The sequence below is a fragment of the Plectropomus leopardus genome, chromosome 14 (genome assembly GCF_008729295.1).
Source record: "Plectropomus leopardus isolate mb chromosome 14, YSFRI_Pleo_2.0, whole genome shotgun sequence".
Classification (NCBI taxonomy): Eukaryota; Metazoa; Chordata; class Actinopteri; order Perciformes; family Serranidae; genus Plectropomus; species Plectropomus leopardus.
In genome coordinates, this window is record NC_056476.1 from 18,771,394 (window position 1) to 18,790,727 (window position 19,334).

The window sequence follows — 19,334 nt, forward strand, 5'->3', positions numbered from 1 at the left end:
TATTAAGTTATTGAAAAAAACCTTTGGGATGGCTTACATCTCTGTCCATCTTAAATCTGATGAAGGTAGAGTAGTGTCAAAATGTTATTTATATTTTTCCATATTAACAGCTTCATTGATGCCATGTTGGACTGAATACACTGGATCTTATATTCATTGATCCACACTTTTATTATTTAAAGTTTATTATTGAGGTGATAATAAACCTGTTTTAGCTCAGCTGGAAGCATATATCCAGCGTTTGATGGCTGTAGATGAAAAAGCAGATTGTGCAAAGGAAGTTTGACACAGTGGGATGTTCAGATCCTAGTTTAGAGCACATCAGAAGATTCTGCTCATTTGCTCAGAGCAGAACTTTTTTTTAAAAGTTAAATTGGAGTCCAAAATCAAACCCATGTATTTGACCTTATTTACAGTTTTAATTGTCTGTCCATCAACACTAAGCTTTAGACACACATTTTGTTTTTGTTTATTGGCAAAGTACACTGTCACTGTTTTCTTTGTATTCAAAGACATGAATTGTTTAGCCACTTAGTAAATTTACTTTTAAATGTTAACGAGAGCTTTGTAGCCACTTGCTTAGCATCTCTCACATGAGTGTAAATGACGTTGTCGTCAGCATACATCTGGTTCTCCACATCCTCACAAAGTGATGCAGTTTCAGTTTAATAATATTCCCTAAAGCCAAACTGGATAGAGTGAGTCATTCACACAATTTAAATGCTTCAGCTGATTTTATTAAGGAAAAGACAGTAAAAGGTCTATGTGTTACAGCACATAGCTTTAAAGAGTGACAAAGTCAGTAAATGCAGATTAATCGTATTAATCACAATACGGCATATCACAAAGAGGAGGGATTATTCTTTGTTAAACCTCACATTGTAGGACACATAGTAGCCGTTGTTGTACATGTAGAGCTTCTGATCAGACGGATTGTAGTCCAGGTTGGTGTATTTCTCCTGGAACTTGGGGAATTGGATGTTGAGGTGTTTCTCCTGCTTGGTCTTAGTGTCGTACGCATAGTAGATCTCCTCTGTGTTCATATCCACCGATCTGGTGGCATACATGACTCCACAGGCCATGAAAGCGTTGCCGGCCAACTGCTTGAACACACCAGTGTTCCACTCATCCTCAATGCCAAATGATTTTTCATCTATTTTAGCAAGAACAATTTTACCCTTGCTTCCCTCTGAGGCATACATTACCCACAAGCCACTCTCATCAGCTGCAAAGTCCAAGTTCTGATTTTCTGAATAACTGTACGAGAACCTTTGACTGGCAGCTGGGATCACTCTGTAGTCGTATTTGGAGCTGGTCAGATTCAATTTGATCATACCCATGGGTGTGTTGTGCTGGTAATATATGGTGTTACCGTGAACAATGTAGTTGTTTCCATGACCTTCCCACCCTTTTGGTATGTGATGCCGTTTGAATGCGGACCTCAGAATCAGCTTTTCATAGTCAGAGTACAAATAAAAGTCATACACAACAGAACTGCTGTATGCACTATAGAGATACATTGATTCATAGCCTCTAACAGGTTTGGAGTCTTTTCCCCAGCCCCCATACTGGTAACTTGCACTCAAATGAGCATTCAGTTGGACCACCATTGGCTTGCTGATCTCCATGATTCCTGTGTGATTGCAGTTGCCTGGAAAGAAAAGAAAAATGTTCATATTTGAGGGGGTTATCTGATTTTTTAAATAATTATACACAGTCTCCCTAGTTGCCTTACCAATATCTGGCTTGATCAACTCCTGCTCCTTCTGGCACTCCTCCAGCTTCTTCTGCAACTTAGCAAACTCAATGCGGATCACCTCCAGATTGCTCTTGTCATAAGTCTCCAGTTGGTTCACGATGAGGGTCATGTTGCGGATCTGGGAATAAACACAGAAATCAGATGTACAGTAATATTCTAACTATAAAGAAAGAGGCATTTTTTGCAAGTAGGTGAAAAAAATTGCTTTGTTACCTCAGTATAAAGGCTGTCAAACATGGGTGAGGTTGAGTTGAGGGAGTCTTTGAGCTGAGACACCAGAACCTCAAACTCTCTGAGCTCAACCCTCAGCAGCTCAAAGTCCAGTTTAATGTAGTTGTCAGGACTGCTCTCCATCATGGCCACTCTCACAGTCAGGTCCAAAAGTTCTTTCAAGTAGACATCCAAATGACCCTCATAGTTCACAATCTGCATGAGTGAATAAACATGAATGAGCATGACTATGTCTCAGCAGCAGCATTGTTCAGACCTTAGTATTAACAGGCTTACTGCACCTTGTTCATTTGAATTTCCACCTCCAGGATCAGATCTTTGCTGACTTGCTGCATGTGCTGAACCTGGTCAGCAGGGAACGTGGTTTCAGGCAGATACACATGACAAACACACTGACCTGACTCACCCACTGATGCAGTCACATTGCCAGACTCCCAGTCATGCACTGGCTGGAAAAAAACAAACAAATAATACCTCTATTAAAGTCAATTAAAATAAATGACCTACCAACCTATATGTTTTCATAGAAAAGTCGGGTCACTTACAATCCAGGCCAAAGCAGGACTGAGCAGCAGGAGCAGCAGAATTGGAATCATCATGTCTCAGTTTACTTCTGAAGTGTCTCCTTGGTGGACTGATCAGAGGGTTTTTAAAGACACTTCTTATCTCCTCATCTCTCTCATCACAAACACCTTTTCTCCTCCCATAGCTGTTATTTGAGCTGTCTGGAACTCTTAACTGTTCATTCACAACCAGCTTATGACTTATGGCTTTGTCCTTGTTTGCTCATAACTTTTGAGAAATTCACCATGTCCGGTTTGATATGAACATGGGGTGTGGATGAAAAATATGTTGTATCTAGTGTATCCGAGCATCACCTTGTAATGTGTATGACCTGTTTGCTGAATGTTGCGTGCTATGTGGTCAAAAGAGATCTTCACATCCACAGACAGACAGGCTGTATATCCATCCATCCATTTCTATCCATTTTTCATCCACTGATCTGGGCCTGGGTCACTGGGGCAGCAGACTGAGCAAGGTACTACAGACATCTTTCTCCCCAGCAACACCTTCTGGCTCTTCCTAGGGTATGTTAAGGGTGTTCCCAAGCCAGACGAGATAAATAATGCCTCCAGCATATTCTGGGCCTCCTACCAATTAGATGTGCCTGAAAACCTCATATGGGAATAACACAGGAGGCATCCTAACTGGCCCGTTTCAGTGCGATGGAGCAGCGACTCTACTTTGCCTTCCTTCTGGATGTCGAAGCTCCTCACCCTATCTCTAAGGCAGAGCCCAGCCGCCCTATGAAGGAAACTCATTTCAGCTGTTTGTATCCATGATCTCATTCTGCCGGTCACTACCCAAAGCGACTACCATAGGTGAGGATCAGATCATAGATGGACCAGTAAATCAAGAGATTTGCCTTCAGGCTCAGCTCCCTCTTAGCAATGACAGTCAAGCGCAATGCCCGCATCACTGCTGATGCCATGCTAAACCAACTCTCCATCTATCACTCCATTTTACCCTCACTCATGAACAAGACGCTGAGATCCAAAGTTTGCAAGCTAAATATTCATGCAACAAGGTGAACAAAGATGAGTTAGCACTAAACTGCTAACTCTGTAAGGACAAAGAGTAGCCACCCACTCCTTACCTGCATCATTTAGATACAGGACAAAGACTGCACTGAAACCACAACTTTTCTCAGCCAGGCTCATTCACAACAGAGGACCACCGGCTAACAAGCAGCACAACAAAGCAGCTCTCCCTTCCATTCATAGACTGGTAAAATGACAACTGCGCAAAGAATTGGGCAGCTTTATACAACATATATCACACACATACTCGTGTAATCAGGCTTTCAACATAGTTACACTCAGAGAGAGAACTCAATAAACACTTCACACGTTGCCACTGTTCTATTGTTCCCCTACCGACCATTTTCTTCCAGTCTTCTGGCCAGTCAAGACCAGTGTGGCCTTAAACATTGTGAAATCAGCCAGCTGTTTTGTCTTTGATGTTCACACTCAAATCCTCTCTCTCTCTCTTTCTCTCTCTCTCTTTCCCTCTCTCTCTAGCTCTCTCAAATACACAAACACAAGTTTACACATGAAATGTGTTGCTTTTCTTACTGTAAAGAAGTACCTTTGAAAACAAACTTGCTGTCTGTTTAATATTGCACAAAAGTGAATGAATCACCATTCACTGCTATATAAAGAACTAAAATCCCTCAGTCTTTAGCATTTATATAGTAATTTTGGTTATAGTTTATTCTGTTACTATTGGTTATAGCCTGTTGAGTTTATATTGAATTTGAGTGAATCATCGAAATCAGCTCTGGCAACTTTCATCCTTGGATCCATTTTTTAATTTGATTGTGGATCCTGTTCAACCTATGATTCAATGACAAATATACTCCTATTATAGATTGACGAGTTTATTGTTTGTTTGGTGACCAATTTATGTTCTGGTTAAAGTTATATCAGGACAACTACACTTTTGCATGCTGAAGCCTGTTAATATTTCTCATACCATCTGCCATTTACTCTTTGCATGCTGTAATTGTCGGGGGCTGTCATTGACTACTGTGTTGTTTGCTTACATCTCTGTCGATTTTAAATCTGATGAAGAGAGATTAGTGCCAAAATGTTATTTATATATATATTTTTGCCATATCTACAATTGTATTGATGCCATATAGGATTGAATACACTGGATCTTACTTGTTTTTTATCTATACTTTCATTTAAATTATCTTAAAGTTTAATATTGAGCTGATTTTACACTTTTTTTCTTAATGTATGTGTCAGCAATTTTAAAATGATATTATTTTCATGCACAAAAGTTAGGGCAAATCACACAATCTGAATGCTCCAGTTTGATTTTATTCAGAAAAAGACAGTAACAAGTCTATGTATTACAGCACATAGCTTTATAGAGTTACAAAGTCAGTTAAAATACAGATCAATCGTATTAATCACAATACGGCATATCACAAAAAGGAGGGATCATTTTTTGTTAAACCTCACATTGTAGGACACATAGTAGCCGTTGTTGTACATGTAGAGCTTCTGATCAGACGGATTGTAGTCCAGGTTGGTGTATTTCTCCTGGAATTTGGGGAATTGGATGTTGAGGTGTTTCTCCTGCTTGGTCTTAGTGTCGTACGCATAGTAGATCTCCTCTGTGTTCATATCCACCGATCTGGTGGCATACATGACTCCACAGGCCATGAAAGCGTTGCCGGCCAACTGCTTGAACACACCAGTGTTCCACTCATCCTCAATGCCAAATGATTTTTCATCTATTTTAGCAAGAACAATTTTACCCTTGCTTCCCTCTGAGGCATACATTACCCACAAGCCACTCTCATCAGCTGCAAAGTCCAAGTTCTGATTTTCTGAATAACTGTACGAGAACCTTTGACTGGCAGCTGGGATCACTCTGTAGTCGTATTTGGAGCTGGTCAGATTCAATTTGATCATACCCATGGGTGTGTTGTGCTGGTAATATATGGTGTTACCGTGAACAATGTAGTTGTTTCCATGACCTTCCCACCCTTTTGGTATGTGATGCCGTTTGAATGCGGACCTCAGAATCAGCTTTTCATAGTCAGAGTACAAATAAAAGTCATACACAACAGAACTGCTGTATGCACTATAGAGATACATTGATTCATAGCCTCTAACAGGTTTGGAGTCTTTTCCCCAGCCCCCATACTGGTAACTTGCACTCAAATGAGCATTCAGTTGGACCACCATTGGCTTGCTGATCTCCATGATTCCTGTGTGATTGCAGTTGCCTGGAAAGAAAAGAAAAATGTTCATATTTGAGGGGGTTATCTGATTTTTTAAATAATTATACACAGTCTCCCTAGTTGCCTTACCAATATCTGGCTTGATCAACTCCTGCTCCTTCTGGCACTCCTCCAGCTTCTTCTGCAACTTAGCAAACTCAATGCGGATCACCTCCAGATTGCTCTTGTCATAAGTCTCCAGTTGGTTCACGATGAGGGTCATGTTGCGGATCTGGGAATAAACACAGAAATCAGATGTACAGTAATATTCTAACTATAAAGAAAGAGGCATTTTTTGCAAGTAGGTGAAAAAAATTGCTTTGTTACCTCAGTATAAAGGCTGTCAAACATGGGTGAGGTTGAGTTGAGGGAGTCTTTGAGCTGAGACACCAGAACCTCAAACTCTCTGAGCTCAACCCTCAGCAGCTCAAAGTCCAGTTTAATGTAGTTGTCAGGACTGCTCTCCATCATGGCCACTCTCACAGTCAGGTCCAAAAGTTCTTTCAAGTAGACATCCAAATGACCCTCATAGTTCACAATCTGCATGAGTGAATAAACATGAATGAGCATGACTATGTCTCAGCAGCAGCATTGTTCAGACCTTAGTATTAACAGGCTTACTGCACCTTGTTCATTTGAATTTCCACCTCCAGGATCAGATCTTTGCTGACTTGCTGCATGTGCTGAACCCGGTTCGCAGGGAAGGTGGTCTCCGGCAGGTACACATGACAAACACACTGACCTGACTCACCCACTGATGCAGTCACATTGCCAGACTCCCAGTCATGCACTGGCTGAAAATTACAAAATTACAGCAAAAACACCAAAACCTCTTATTAAAAAGCTTATTAAAATAAATGACCGAACCACCTATATGTTTTTATGGAAAAGTCGGGTCACTTACAATCCAGGCCAAAGCAGGACTGAGCAGCAGGAGCAGCAGAATTGGCATCATCGTATCTCAGTTTACCTCTTAAGTGTCTCCTTGGTGGCCTGATCAGAGGGTTTTTAAAGACACCTCTTATCTCATTATCACAAACACCTTTTCTCTTCTCATAGTTGTTATTTGAGTTGCCTGGAACTTCAGCGCAAGAACAGATGTTCATTTACAAGCAGCCTATGATTTATGGCTTTATCCTTGTTTGCTCATTATAACTTTTGAAGAGTCTGGCATGTCCCGTCTGATCTGAACATGGGATGCGGATGAGAAAAATGCCATATGTTGTGAATTGTAGCAGCGCGTTGTAATGTTTATGGCCTGTTAGCTGAGTGTTCCATGTTTTAAACAAGGTCATCATATCCCCAGGCAGACACTCTCTCGGGCTAAATAATCCAATTTAATCTAATCCAAACAGACTAGTTTTATTAATTATTTATCCTGCTATCACCGTCTGTAAAAGTCAGTTCTCAATGAATTGTGAATGAAAGAATTTGAAGTTGCTTTGTTGTATTGTTTCCTCATCCACATGGTTAATTGTGTAATCTTATGTGTGTGACATGGGTGGTGCCTCTGAACAGTGTGGTTCATGAAAATACTGTGCCACAAGGGAACAACTTTAGAGGAAACTGCTGACTCAGACTCTCGGAAATCACTATGCATGAGCAATTTTTATTCTATTCAGTAGCAACACTAAAGGAAACAACTTAGTTGTAAAGAAAAAAGCTTGTTGGTATGACAGTTAAAAACTGTAAAACTGCACCCCTGTGATTAAAGATAATGTTTTAATCACAACAGATTCCTTCTCCAAATATTGCACATACCTGCATCCCCCTAAATCTGCTTCTACATCCGCCTAGTCGCCAGAGGAAAATGTTTGCATGGTACATTACGGCAAAACACAAATACATTATTTGCACGTATCATGCATCATTTAAACTTGACGGAATTAATATGAACTGACTTTTTCATCAGGGAGGGGAGGGGATGGTGGGTGGTACGTCGCCTTGGCGAGATGCCTGCCAAGCTGAAGACCACTATTCGAAAGCAACAAAAAACAAAGCCGGTTGTGTTTTAGTGTCCTGCCACTGTTTTACATCAACCTTTTAGGCACCAAACATAGGTGTTTTTAAGCAACCTGTTGCTGTTTTTCCACCAGTAATAAAAACAAAAAGGCCTTTTTAAAACTGAGACATCAGCGCATTTCTAGGCAGGATTGTATCCTCCAACGCGGGTGTTTTCAGCCAAAACATAAACTTTTCCTAACCATAACCTCCACCACCAAAAACCTAATAACCTTTTGGCCACAGCATTGCTGAAATGTAAATTCTGCAAGTATGCATGGTTTGGTCTCTGGCACTTTGGTTACATACAGACAAGTGACAAATTAAACGAGGAAAACAATATAAAGTATGAGTTTTATAAACATGACGAATGTAAATTCTTCCATACAGGGCCTGAGAGGTCACTGCTTGGTTTGATGAACTCAGTTGGCCTTTTTTTTTGCAACAAATGTGTCATAGCAGGAAGAGCAAAAGTGAAGGTAATTAATTTATAATGGGTACATTACATGAGGTGTGCCTGTCCCTGTTATTGTGCATACTGGCTCACTGGAATAGCTTACAGGGACATTTACATGTAACAGAGCCATGATTAATGTCATTAGTAACTCTCTTGGAACCTACATCCTGGACAACAATGGGAATAAGTCTTCCATTTTATTGTGTTATCCTTTAGAAACTAAGTAAATCAATGCAAAAGACATCACCTAAATTAACATCATTTCATGTGTATTATTGCTGTTTATTCAGTGCCATTTTCTCCTTCTCCTATTGGATTGCCTTTTTACCTACTGATTAGTAAAAATGGTGCTCTATAAAAGTAAATACAATAATGAATAGTGAGATGCAACAGATACATAGGCACTCAGTGAGTATCATAGGGTTTTATTATTATATTTTTCTTGTCCTCTTGGTGGGATATAGGTCTTTCATCTGTGAAAACAGCTGTTTTTGGGGTTTTTTTTAACAGCCAACAGGAAAATCACAGGTGCCACTAATAACATTAACGATGGCTCTGCTCTTTGTCCCAGTGAACCATGACACTGAGACAACCTGTACAATACCAGGGTCTTCAAACTGAAGCAGCTAAAAAGAAAAAACAGCCATGTCTAATACATTTTTTACACCTGTGGTTTTACTTTTGTGACATGTCAACAGTGTTGAGGAGTAACTAGTTACAGTAATTAAATTACAAATTTATGTAATTGTAATCAATTACAGTCACTGAGGAAAAAAAAGTTATTAAATTATAATGTTATGAAATTATTTGTGATTACAAATGGGGTTACATATGAAAAAACATCAATAAAACGTTTATATGCTAAATAAAACACTTATTATGATGTTTTACATTCTTTTAATGTGCAGGAATGCCTTCTTTTGAAATATTCTTGGATAATGTGGGTCAGCAAAGCTGTTGAGACAAATTTGAGCACAACATGTATGAACTTATGTTATCTTTTCAGCAATATTGCCATGTTTAAAACATTTGTTAGAAAAGTAACCAAATGCAATAACAAATGTTCAAATGTAACTTGCATTACTTTCATGGCGTAATTAAAATAGTTACATAACTTAGTGTATTTTTAGAAGGGTAACTAGTAATTTGTAACCTATTACATTTCAAAAGTAACCCTCCTAACACTGCATGTCAAGGTGTCCTCTGTTTTTTTTTTTTTTTTAAAAAGGCCCGTTGCTTAGCTGTATGCACTTTAGAAAATATAGAAAATATGCTATTGTGTTGCACGGCAATCCAGACACTTTTGGACTATGGCTGTTTGTTGACACATTTAGAAAAATGAAGACAGCATATCAATATAGTAAATGAATATATTGATCCTGCAACCCAGCATTTGGAAATCAAGTGTTTTATATGCCTAAAAATGCTCATCTAATAGTGAAAATAAATCTTTTGTATAGACGTTTATGGAAATTACTTGGAATGTTTAGATCAGGTAAAAGTGGAAATCAGGTCTTTAAAGTTTGTTTGGTTTTTTTTTATTATAAATCAGGAGCTAGTTCTACATTTCTCAATGTCACAAATTTACAAATGCATATAAGTCATAGTAGTGGGATGATCCTACCACCAAAAAACAATTCTGTCATTTGAAAGTATGTGATGCACCAGTATGAGCAGGTGGAAGAAGTGAGCATTTGTACAAGGACACACTTGACACTTTTGCGATGCTCGAGATCATTTATTAGCAATCAAGAAGAAGAATGCGCTACACGAACTACAAGAAAAAAAAGGAAGATGTAATCATTGCTTCATTCAAAAATGTGTGAGGCTTCAATAAACCACTGATGATGATTTAGGACAGGAGAAATGGTGGTTCCACAGTGGCTTTAGCTGTGTGGTTAAACCAAAGGTGGTAGTTGACATAGTAGCCATTGTTGTACATGTAGAGCTTCTGGTCAGTGGGATTGTAGTCCAAGTTGGAAAAATGTTCCTGGAACCTCTCAAAGAGAACACTGATGTAGCTCTCTTTTCCAGTATTGGTGTCAAACTTGTAAAATATCTCTTCAGTTTGGATGTCGATTGTTCTGACTGCATACAGGACGCCACACACCATAAAGGCATTGCTCACTCCTGGTTTGTAGACACTAGTCTTCCATTCCTCCTCAACTCCAAAAGAAGGCTCGTTTATTTTAGCAATGACCATCCGGCCACTGGTCTCCTCGGTGCCATAGGTCACCCACAGGCCGTTTTCATCAGCAGCAAAGTCAAAATTCTGATTGGGGGAGTTAGTGTAGGAGAATCTGCTGCTAGCTCTGGGAATCACCCTGGACTCATATTTCATGGTGGTGAAATTGAGTTTGGCCAGTCCAAACGGGCTGTTGATCTGATAATACAGTGTGTTTTCACGAATTATAAAATTGTTCCCTGCACCATACCAGCTGCTGTGTAAGTTGTGATGCTGGAAGTGGTTTCTCAAAATGAGGTTCTTGTAGTTAGTGTAGAACCTAACATCAACGATGGAGGCACTGGTGTAGCCAGAGTACCAGTACATAGACTCTCTGTCTGGGACAGGTTTTGAATCTTTCCCCCAGGCTCCGTATTTGTAGCCGGCATTGAGATGGGCATTCAGCTGGCTTACAATGGGCTTGCTGACCTTGATGATACCTGTGTGTGCACAAGAACCTGCAGAGAGAGAGAGAGAGAGAGAGAGAGAGAGAGAGAGAGAGAGAGAGAGGAAAGATTGGAGTTTTGTTTAAGATTTTAGCAGGGCCGGTCCAAGACTTTTGGTGACCCTGAGCATGATTTGGTTTGAGGCCCCCTTTTCCAAACTAGTATATTTTAAATATTAAGAACACATAATGTACAAATAAGCATGTAAAGACTTAAGTGAGAGTTATTTAATAGTTATAGGTGGGAATATAGGTCTTTCACAGTTATTCTTATTTTGTTTAAAAGTAGGTCAGTTTGGTTACAAAGTCTCACATCTTCTCAGATTTTGTCTTCCACAAGTCCTTTATGTAATGGTTAATTTCTGGAAACAAATAAAAACAAAGACAGAAGATTCATATTTAAATGGCCTTCTGTGTGCTTCTAGTTTTTTTCAATGTGTCTGCACTTTTGTTGTATTTTATATGACATCAACACCATCACAGAGACATCACCTCTGTAAGACGTTTTCATGTCTTACATTTACTACAACAAAAAACAAAATAATTCCTTTATGTTTTTATGATAAAATGCTAAGATTTTAATTTTTTGTGTGCCTGTTGGAATTTATAAAGTTAATTTATTGTGGAAAAAAAATAAATCCATAAAATATATGAATGGGAGGTTGGGCCATTACAAGGTTTAATAGTCTATATTTTGATCTTTTAAAATATATTTAGCCAGCATAATTAAAGAATAAAATTTGCTTTTAGTCTTGTTGTCTTCCTTATTTTGTTTCTTATCATCCAATGTGTATTAATGTATTTTCTAGACCTGGTGGCCCTAAGCAACTGCTACAGCTCAATGATTTGTGGCAGCTCTGTATATCACTGTGAATAAGCTTACCAATGTTGGGATTGAAAAGTTCCTGGTGGCGTCTCTCACACTCCTCCAGTTGCAGCTGCACCTTAATGTAATCTCGACGCGTCTCCAGAACCAAATTCTTGTCGTAGGTCTTCTCCAGCCTGTTCAGGGTCACCTCCATAGCTGTGATCTGTGAGTGAACACATGATTTTCCAGTGGACTGACACTGTGTCTGTTGATGTGGTGACCGCCATCATCAGGACTTACCTCTACACGCAGAGACTCGAAGACAGTGGTGGATCCTTTGATGGAGAGCTGCAACTCTTTAATCAGAGCCTCCACTTGTTTGATCTCCACCTTCATGTCGTCCATGTCGGCATCATTGTAGGCATCAGGGTTCTTCTCCATTTTTTCTATTTCTGCCGTCATCTTTATTATCTTTTCTGCATACGCTGTCAGCTTGATCTCATAGTCTTCCAGCTGAAAGAAAGAATAAAGATGATTTTACACATTTGTCTTTCTAAAATATGTTGGAATCTATTGCACATGTAATATGCATGAGCACCTTGCCCATCTCCAGCTCCAGTTTGTGTGAGATCTCCCCAGCTGTCTGCTCTACCACCACCAGGTCTCTAATAGGAAAGGTAGAACTGGGCAGGAAAGCATCACAAGTGCACCTGTCCCCACTCCCGCCTCCTGTCTCGTTCCTCACACCCCCCTCGCTCCACAGGCCTACACGCTGAAACACATGAACAAACAGGAGATCAGCTTACCTCTAATGCAAGTCAGTCAAAAAATAAAGCTGAATCAGCTGATATAAATTGTGCCAAACATACCCCCCAGGCCATCGTGGAGCTCAGCAGTGCTAAGAAATACAGAGTGCCGATCATTCTTGGTGCAGTCAGAGTTGTTATGTTCAGATAGCTGGATCTTCGGGGCTTATATAGCCTGTTTGAACATCTTGCCGATTGCAGCATCTGTCCTAGTTCACAGCACTGTTAGCCAAGGCCCGTGCCAGGATGTAACACTTAATGTTGTCTTCAGCAAACAGAAATTAAACGTTGGTTTGAAATGATCCAATGTTTGGGCGTGCATCAGAATTCAAAGATGCGTGGGTCTGCCATCTGACAGAGTTCCCAAGTGTTATGAAGTGTTTTGTTTTCCCAGATGGTCTGAATGCTGAATATACTGGGTACAGTTGTCATTTTGTGAGACTAGAAACAAGATGAATAATTACAAATCTATCTTTATTTTACAGTAGTATGTAATAACATACATCCAGAAGAATGTTGGTTTCTAAGAGGTTCTTTGGCATGAGTTGAGGTTCTATACAGCACCTCTGCCACACAAAGAACTTTTTAAGCCTCTGTATGGTTCATTGGACATTTTCTACTGGTTCTTTCACCAAGCTGAAGAACTAGTAGAGAACCTCTGAAGCCCCTGTGTTGTTCTTTAAAGGTTCTCTATTGTTTTTTTTGTTTTTTTTTTACGTTGAGTGTAGTTCGTTTATTTTCGGGGGAAAGAATAAAACCACAGTAATATAGAATTGTGTGTTAAACTAATCCCCCCCCCTTTTCTTTTTACATTTTTATTATAATTATTTCTTTTTTTTTTTGTTTAATATTTCCATTTACCTTAGTTATAAAGCTTCCTTTGTGATCAATTTTCAATTTTGTATCGCAAGATGTTTACATTTGATTACTATACTGTGGTTCACTTTAACTTAATGAATGTGAATGTTGCTGTACTTGTTCTATATATTTTCAATACACATGTTTTAAAAAGTTAAATGCTTTATAGCGGCAAAACAGATTTAACTAAGACTACAAGCCAAAAACAACTTTTTGGTAGAGTTAAGCACCATATTTGTATGGAGTCCTATCACTTGACAGTTTGATTCTTTGAGTCTTTATCCACACGTTTTGTGATTTTCTTTTTCTTCATTTTCTTGGTTTTGACTTTAACCACTGGTTGTTTGGCATTAAGAGCAGGTCTAGACCTGGTTAGGTGGTTGGTCGTGGGGCTGAGCTTGCTGTGGCCCATCTCTGGATCGGAGCGTATTCCCTGTGCAGAGATGGACTTTCCTGGAGAAGAGCGAGGGGAGTCGTCCAGCAGGTTTGGCTGGGAGTAGGAGCGCATAGCTGGGGAACTGGTGGGGCGGTACGGTGTAGTACCTCCTAACATGGGCAGGTGGACATGCTCATTGCTCAGATTGGTGACAGAATAGCGACTGCTGTTGGACATGACAATGTGGTGCCAAGAACTTAGTGGGGTGGCAGAGAAGTGCTGGGGGCCACTTGAATCCTCTTTGGCACCTCCTGGAGATATGACCATGGAGCTACGTGGTGTAACCGCCTCCACGGCGCTCTGGAAGGTCTTAAGGATGCGGTCACTCTTCTGCTTTTCTTTCTTCTGTCGGGACTCAACCTTCCTAAGCTGGCGGCGGTGATCCCTCATCATCTGTTTCCTTGTATCTGCCAGTCCCCTGCACAGAAACATCAGATAATACACGTGAGAGTTTTACAACCTCATTCAAGGTGAAGATCTGGACAAATTCCCAGCTCATCACTAAAACACACTTGGTTGAACAAGTTCATTCAAATAATCATTAAACTGAATAAACTGACAGCAGCGTCATTACTCAATGTTTGCATCAACCAACAAACTTAAACACACACAGAACTCCTCTGTGAAATAATTTAAAAGACCATCTGTGTGTGCGATCAAACAGTAAGAGACATGCTCACCTGTAGTCTACCATCCCTGTCCTGTCGCGGTCAAGCCTCTGAATCAGCTCCTCAATCTGATATCGATCCAAAGGAATACTGGATTGCTATCATGATTTCACAGGACAGAAGGAAAAGCCAGAGTCAGAAACACAGTTTCTTTGTCCAATAATTGTGACCATAGGAATGATATTCCATTAGGTAACAGATGACCATTTTTTAATTTACAATGCCAATAAACTAATTCGCACTGAGATTTTTTTGTACTATGAATGTAAAAAAAAAACCTAAATTGGATTGAAAAGCGTCAAAATAAAGCATTTTAATAGGGCATTTTGTGATTATTCACAAAAAATAATTTTGTGATTATTCTGGCAGACATTGTGATTTGATTTGACATGGTAATTTTAATTATTTTCACTATATATATATATATGTGTCCTCAAATCCTAGAAATGCCTCCATGTAGCCTGCACCTGACTTGTACACAGCTGCTGCAATTGGCTGTAAAATATCTGATTTATGTGTCATATCAAGTGTCAGTCCTTGTACCAAGATAATTTAGTTTGTAAATCAGGTAGTCTTTAAATAAAAAAATTCAAAGGAAGTTGAATTATGGGCCATTTCATGTTTATTCATCTAATCTGATAGAAATATTAATGTTGTTTTACTTAATAATTATTAAGTGACCCCTGACCTGCTGAACCATTCTGAAAAAGTGACCTGTGGATGAAGCAATGTGAGCATCCGTGCCTGACAATATACACTATTATTAATTCAGTGTGCTGTCATTGGGTGTTATTTAATGATCAGAGGAGATATGTGGAGAGGACTGGAATAGAGCTCATCACGTATGATTTCATAGGGCAATTTCAAGGTATTCTGTCCTGCAAATGTCACTAACTCTGCTCAGCTCAGTATATCAACTGATCTGGAAACCTGCACTGCCTTCCTGAAGTCAGCCACGGGGACTCGCATGGTGCCGTCCTTGTCAATGTTGCGAAAGAAATCCCACAGGCGTAGCTTGCGTTGATCCAAATAATCCTTCAGAAACATTGAGCGAAGACAGTTTGTCATTAATGAAACACATGCAGAACCAAAGACTTGTCATTAATTGACAGCTTTATATCTGAGTAAAATGTTCATTCTGTACATGAATATAAAATTGCATTGTCATATAAAAGAATGCAATTTTACCAGATTTTAGGACTACTTATTCTCATTATGTGACCAAAACAGACCTGGATGACTTTCATTGGATCAACACGTTTTGGTGGCTTTTTAGCGATGAAGCCTCCGACTCCTCCATACTGTACATCCAGACCAGGATGCTCCTGGCATGTCACCTCCAACAGATGCACAAAAGTCTCATTTACCAGCACATTCTGCCCAATAAAAAAGAAAATAAGATGTTATACACAGGTTGCAGTTTAATCTGTTTAAAATGTAAACATTCAGATCACAATAAAGTCAGACAGACAGACAAATTAACTCACACATATGTTGATCTCCTCTAAGGCAGTTCTTGGTGTGTTCTTCACCACATTAACCAGGGCCAGTGCTCCCTCTACTGTTAATGAGTTGTAAGCCAGCTACAGGAGTGCAAGAATTAAACATGTCCTTAAAATGTATCTACATCATACTGATGGTACATGTTAGCTTTAATAAAACTTTGTCCACCCACCAGCAGGACTCGGAGTGTGTCATTGAACTCGAGGCCCCTGCACAGCATGCCGACGCCCTCATTGGTGAGGCGGTTGTTGTTGAGGTTGAGGTGCACCAGAGTGTTGTTGAATTTTAGGGCCTCTCCCATGGCCAGGGCGCCCTCGTTCCCAAAACCGTTCCATGATAGGTCAAGGTGCTTTAACATCATGTTCACCTAAATATGAAGAAAGCAGTCAGATATTCTTTATAAAGTAAGCGATTAAATGATTTTTATCTCATACAGCTGTACCTTAAGTCCAGCACAAAACGCCACCGCTCCTTTCATTCTAAGATGGTTCCAGCTGAGATCCAGCACCTCAAGACCTTCGTTGTTTGCTGCAGAAATGAAAAGTTGAATCCAATGGTCATTCCTCTTGTTTGGTATCACACTTTTGAAGTAACATGGATGGATTAATGATCAGGAGTACATGAGCCCAAAGTATCAGGAACCCTCCACTGGACTTCACCTGCAAAATGTTACTCATTAACATATTTGAACCAGGAAGGGACTCAAAATGATCACAAAGAGACACAAAAAGAACACACAGAAATGCAAAAGAACTGCAAAAGAACTGCAAAGAGACACCAGGAGACACAAGATGCCCGCAAAAACACAAAATGACTACAAAAAGTCACAAGACAATGAAAAAAGACACAAAAGTAGCTCAAAGAGAAACAAATTTACCTAAATAAGACACAAAATTACCTCACAGTGGCACAAACAACTACAAAAAGACACAAAACAACAAAAAGATGCATAGAGACTACAAAGACACCCAAACTACCACAAAGTCCATGTGTCTTGCTCTTATGTAAAGGTAAAGGCGGTGGAGCCCTTTGCATATATTTGTTCAGGGGCCCATTGTCTCATAATCCACCCATGTTAAATAAAGCAATGTCACATCTATAAAAGATGAGTAAATTTTACTGTACCCAAAAGTTGTCCCAAATGTTCTCCTCCTTTTCCACAAAACTCATTATGGCTCAGGTCTAGTTCCTTTATTCTGGAATTGGTCTGCATGTAAAAAATATAAGCCACATAATAAACAAATGGCCTATTAACAACTGAAATGTCATCTGTCATGTAGACCTTAAAGGTCAGTGTTTGGATAAGTGATTATTAATCACTTACTGACAAGGCATCAGCAAAATATTTAGCATCATCATCAGTAAATCCATTTCCTATTGGAAAAAATATAAATATAAATGTACAAAATAAGTATATGAATAAGTAAAAAAAACAAACTCGGCTAACTAAATTCATTTTCCCATCATTGCGTCTAGCCTCATCTCACTCCCCTCAGTGTAGTTAAATGCTGTACATGTTACCCAAAATTACCTGAAAGTTTCATCGATTTTAATGAAATGTTGTCCAGCAACACTTTAGCTACGTGCTCAGCTCCTGCAGACTGCAGATAGTTGTTGGATAAATCCTGAAAGCAAAACAGATGCTGTTAGTTGGAGAACCCTGCACACTTTACTATGAAAGTCAGGTAAAAATACTGACTGAAAAAGCACTTGTGCCCTCTAGTGATCGATATGCAGTCTTACATACCAGGTGCTGCAGGGTGAAGTTAGCCCTCAGCATCTCCACCAGGTATTTGGCTCCCTCAGCTTGAATGTGATTGTCTGCCAGCTCCAGAGTGTCGATATGCATATCTGTCTATATACAAAAGCTTATCAGAAATTTTCAATTTTAAGGAGTCCCTCTCAAAGACATTTATTTTAAACTTACCACTAAAGCAATTGCTAGTGCCCTGCACCCCAAAGGTCCTAGCCCATGGTGGTTGAGGGTCATGATTGTGGAATCAAGGTTTCGTATAAAGTAGGAGACTGGCACCACACCCACCAGCTTGCAGGCCTGGAGGTACACTTCAGAAATAGAAGTCTCCTTGTTGCTCTCCTCTTTTTCTGGAAAGGAATAAGCCCATGCATATGCTCAAAGTCCCCCCCAAATACACTGATAAAAAATATATATCAAAAAAATACTATTCTCAATAGGCAACCACACACCATTATCCAAGGTTATCATAAGCAAATACAATCATAATAATAAATTAACTTCACAAATTGCCATTATTATCATCACCATTGAGTATTAAGGTGTACTGCAGTTATGCGTGTGGTTTGTCCAAGTGGTGTTGCCGTACTCCAACAGAAAATAGGTCATGGGTGTGTTCAGCTGTCTTTATTATGTTATATCTGTCAGATGGCCCATGTGAAGTCTAAGTGTTGTCAGTCATTTATGTAGTGCCTCATTTGTAATTTATGTTGACAGTGCTTAAAAGTATGGCATATTTGTTATTTATTATGATAAATAATATAATATAATTAGGAAAAAAAAAAAAATGTATTTATCTCAAAATACCAAGAATAAATTCAATGTACTTACCATCTGAGTCCAAGTCTGTGTCAAACTCATCCTCCATGCCCTTGGGTTGAGTTGGAGATGGACAATCATCATCTTTTAAGCTGAGGGAGTCGAAAGACAGCGTTGACATCGGCTGTAGCTTATAAGAGCCTATGTCCTAACAATTTTCCCATTCACAGAGAGAAGTATTCAGGTTCTTTGTTCATGTATTTCTGTGTGATCTGTGTGGGCTAGCAAACACTGTGTAATGAAATAGGTCTGTGCTGTGAGGCAGGTAATATTACCCCTCAGGTAACGTTTCATGTGTAGTGGCATCAACAATTAATGCCTCAGTGTGGTTACAGTGCTGTTTTTTAGTAACTCAAAGCTACCATGACACTGTGTGTGAAATGATATAGTTTGAAGTAAAAGTTGAATTTTATAGGATGCAGTACATTTTATGCCTGAGGATATAAGTCTCACACAATCAGTGACTTTATGGACTTGCTTTTATGTGATTGCATTTTTTATTTTTTTTTATCTATTCTATTTATGTTTTGTTTCTTTTGTTGCCTTTATTTGTGGCAGGATTGCATTTTTTTGCTTTCGGTCTATTTGTTTCTTATATTTACATTTTGTGTCCTGCATCTTACATTATTTGTCCTCTTTGTTTAAATTTCATCCAAACTCTACCCGAGTTTCATCTCGCGAGTGTTCAGTAGAACTCTTTGGCTTTCTGCTGTTGTATTGCCTTTTATGTATACCATTTTTGTTTTGCTTTATCTGCTTTATTATTA

At 39.3% G+C, this 19,334-nt stretch overlaps 4 protein-coding genes across 4 annotated transcripts; all 4 read right to left on the reverse strand.

Moving 5' to 3' along the window:
* Positions 1 to 857: 857 nt before the first annotated feature.
* LOC121953230 (olfactomedin-4-like) lies at positions 858 to 2,589 on the reverse strand. The gene is made up of 5 exons (XM_042500188.1): positions 2,536 to 2,589; positions 2,272 to 2,439; positions 1,973 to 2,185; positions 1,736 to 1,877; positions 858 to 1,651 (listed from the first exon to the last, which is right to left on the reverse strand). The coding sequence occupies exons 1-5, from the start codon at positions 2,587 to 2,589 to the stop codon at positions 858 to 860; spliced, it is 1,371 nt and encodes a 456-aa protein (XP_042356122.1).
* A 2,412-nt stretch (positions 2,590 to 5,001) lies between these two features.
* Positions 5,002 to 6,748, reverse strand: LOC121953221 (olfactomedin-4-like). The gene is made up of 5 exons (XM_042500177.1): positions 6,694 to 6,748; positions 6,416 to 6,583; positions 6,117 to 6,329; positions 5,880 to 6,021; positions 5,002 to 5,795 (listed from the first exon to the last, which is right to left on the reverse strand). The coding sequence occupies exons 1-5, from the start codon at positions 6,742 to 6,744 to the stop codon at positions 5,002 to 5,004; spliced, it is 1,368 nt and encodes a 455-aa protein (XP_042356111.1). The 5' UTR covers positions 6,745 to 6,748.
* Positions 6,749 to 10,099: 3,351 nt separating this feature from the next.
* LOC121953213 (olfactomedin-4-like) lies at positions 10,100 to 12,647 on the reverse strand. Its single transcript, XM_042500165.1, has 5 exons — positions 12,594 to 12,647; positions 12,323 to 12,496; positions 12,025 to 12,237; positions 11,800 to 11,947; positions 10,100 to 10,929 (listed from the first exon to the last, which is right to left on the reverse strand). Exons 1-5 carry the CDS (start codon positions 12,645 to 12,647, stop codon positions 10,100 to 10,102), a joined length of 1,419 nt encoding a protein of 472 aa, XP_042356099.1.
* A 991-nt stretch (positions 12,648 to 13,638) lies between these two features.
* Positions 13,639 to 18,688, reverse strand: LOC121953192 (leucine-rich repeat-containing protein 74A). The gene is made up of 13 exons (XM_042500124.1): positions 18,580 to 18,688; positions 17,923 to 18,098; positions 17,743 to 17,850; positions 17,527 to 17,620; positions 17,320 to 17,369; positions 17,121 to 17,202; positions 16,438 to 16,523; positions 16,168 to 16,362; positions 15,980 to 16,075; positions 15,725 to 15,868; positions 15,423 to 15,527; positions 14,505 to 14,590; positions 13,639 to 14,242 (listed from the first exon to the last, which is right to left on the reverse strand). Exons 1-13 carry the CDS (start codon positions 18,686 to 18,688, stop codon positions 13,639 to 13,641), a joined length of 1,935 nt encoding a protein of 644 aa, XP_042356058.1.
* Between the last annotated feature and the right edge of the window lie 646 nt (positions 18,689 to 19,334).

Coding starts and splice junctions, on each gene's coding strand:
- LOC121953213 (XM_042500165.1), bottom strand. CDS start 12,647: ATGATCGGCACTCTGTATTTCTTAGCACTGCTGAGCTCCACGATGGCC. Junction 12,238..12,322: donor TGGAGCTGGAGATGGGCAAG/GTGCTCATGCAT, acceptor TCTTTCTTTCAG/CTGGAAGACTATGAGATCAA. Junction 11,948..12,024: donor TCGAGTCTCTGCGTGTAGAG/GTAAGTCCTGAT, acceptor GTTCACTCACAG/ATCACAGCTATGGAGGTGAC.
- LOC121953230 (XM_042500188.1), bottom strand. CDS start 2,589: ATGATGATTCCAATTCTGCTGCTCCTGCTGCTCAGTCCTGCTTTGGCC. Junction 2,186..2,271: donor TGGAAATTCAAATGAACAAG/GTGCAGTAAGCC, acceptor TCACTCATGCAG/ATTGTGAACTATGAGGGTCA. Junction 1,652..1,735: donor GTTGATCAAGCCAGATATTG/GTAAGGCAACTA, acceptor TTTTCTTTCCAG/GCAACTGCAATCACACAGGA.
- LOC121953221 (XM_042500177.1), bottom strand. CDS start 6,744: ATGATGCCAATTCTGCTGCTCCTGCTGCTCAGTCCTGCTTTGGCCTGG. Junction 6,330..6,415: donor TGGAAATTCAAATGAACAAG/GTGCAGTAAGCC, acceptor TCACTCATGCAG/ATTGTGAACTATGAGGGTCA. Junction 6,022..6,116: donor TTGACAGCCTTTATACTGAG/GTAACAAAGCAA, acceptor GTTTATTCCCAG/ATCCGCAACATGACCCTCAT.
- LOC121953192 (XM_042500124.1), bottom strand. CDS start 18,688: ATGTCAACGCTGTCTTTCGACTCCCTCAGCTTAAAAGATGATGATTGT. Junction 17,851..17,922: donor CACTAGCAATTGCTTTAGTG/GTAAGTTTAAAA, acceptor TTTTGTATATAG/ACAGATATGCATATCGACAC. Junction 15,528..15,724: donor ATCCAATGAAAGTCATCCAG/GTCTGTTTTGGT, acceptor ATGTTTCTGAAG/GATTATTTGGATCAACGCAA.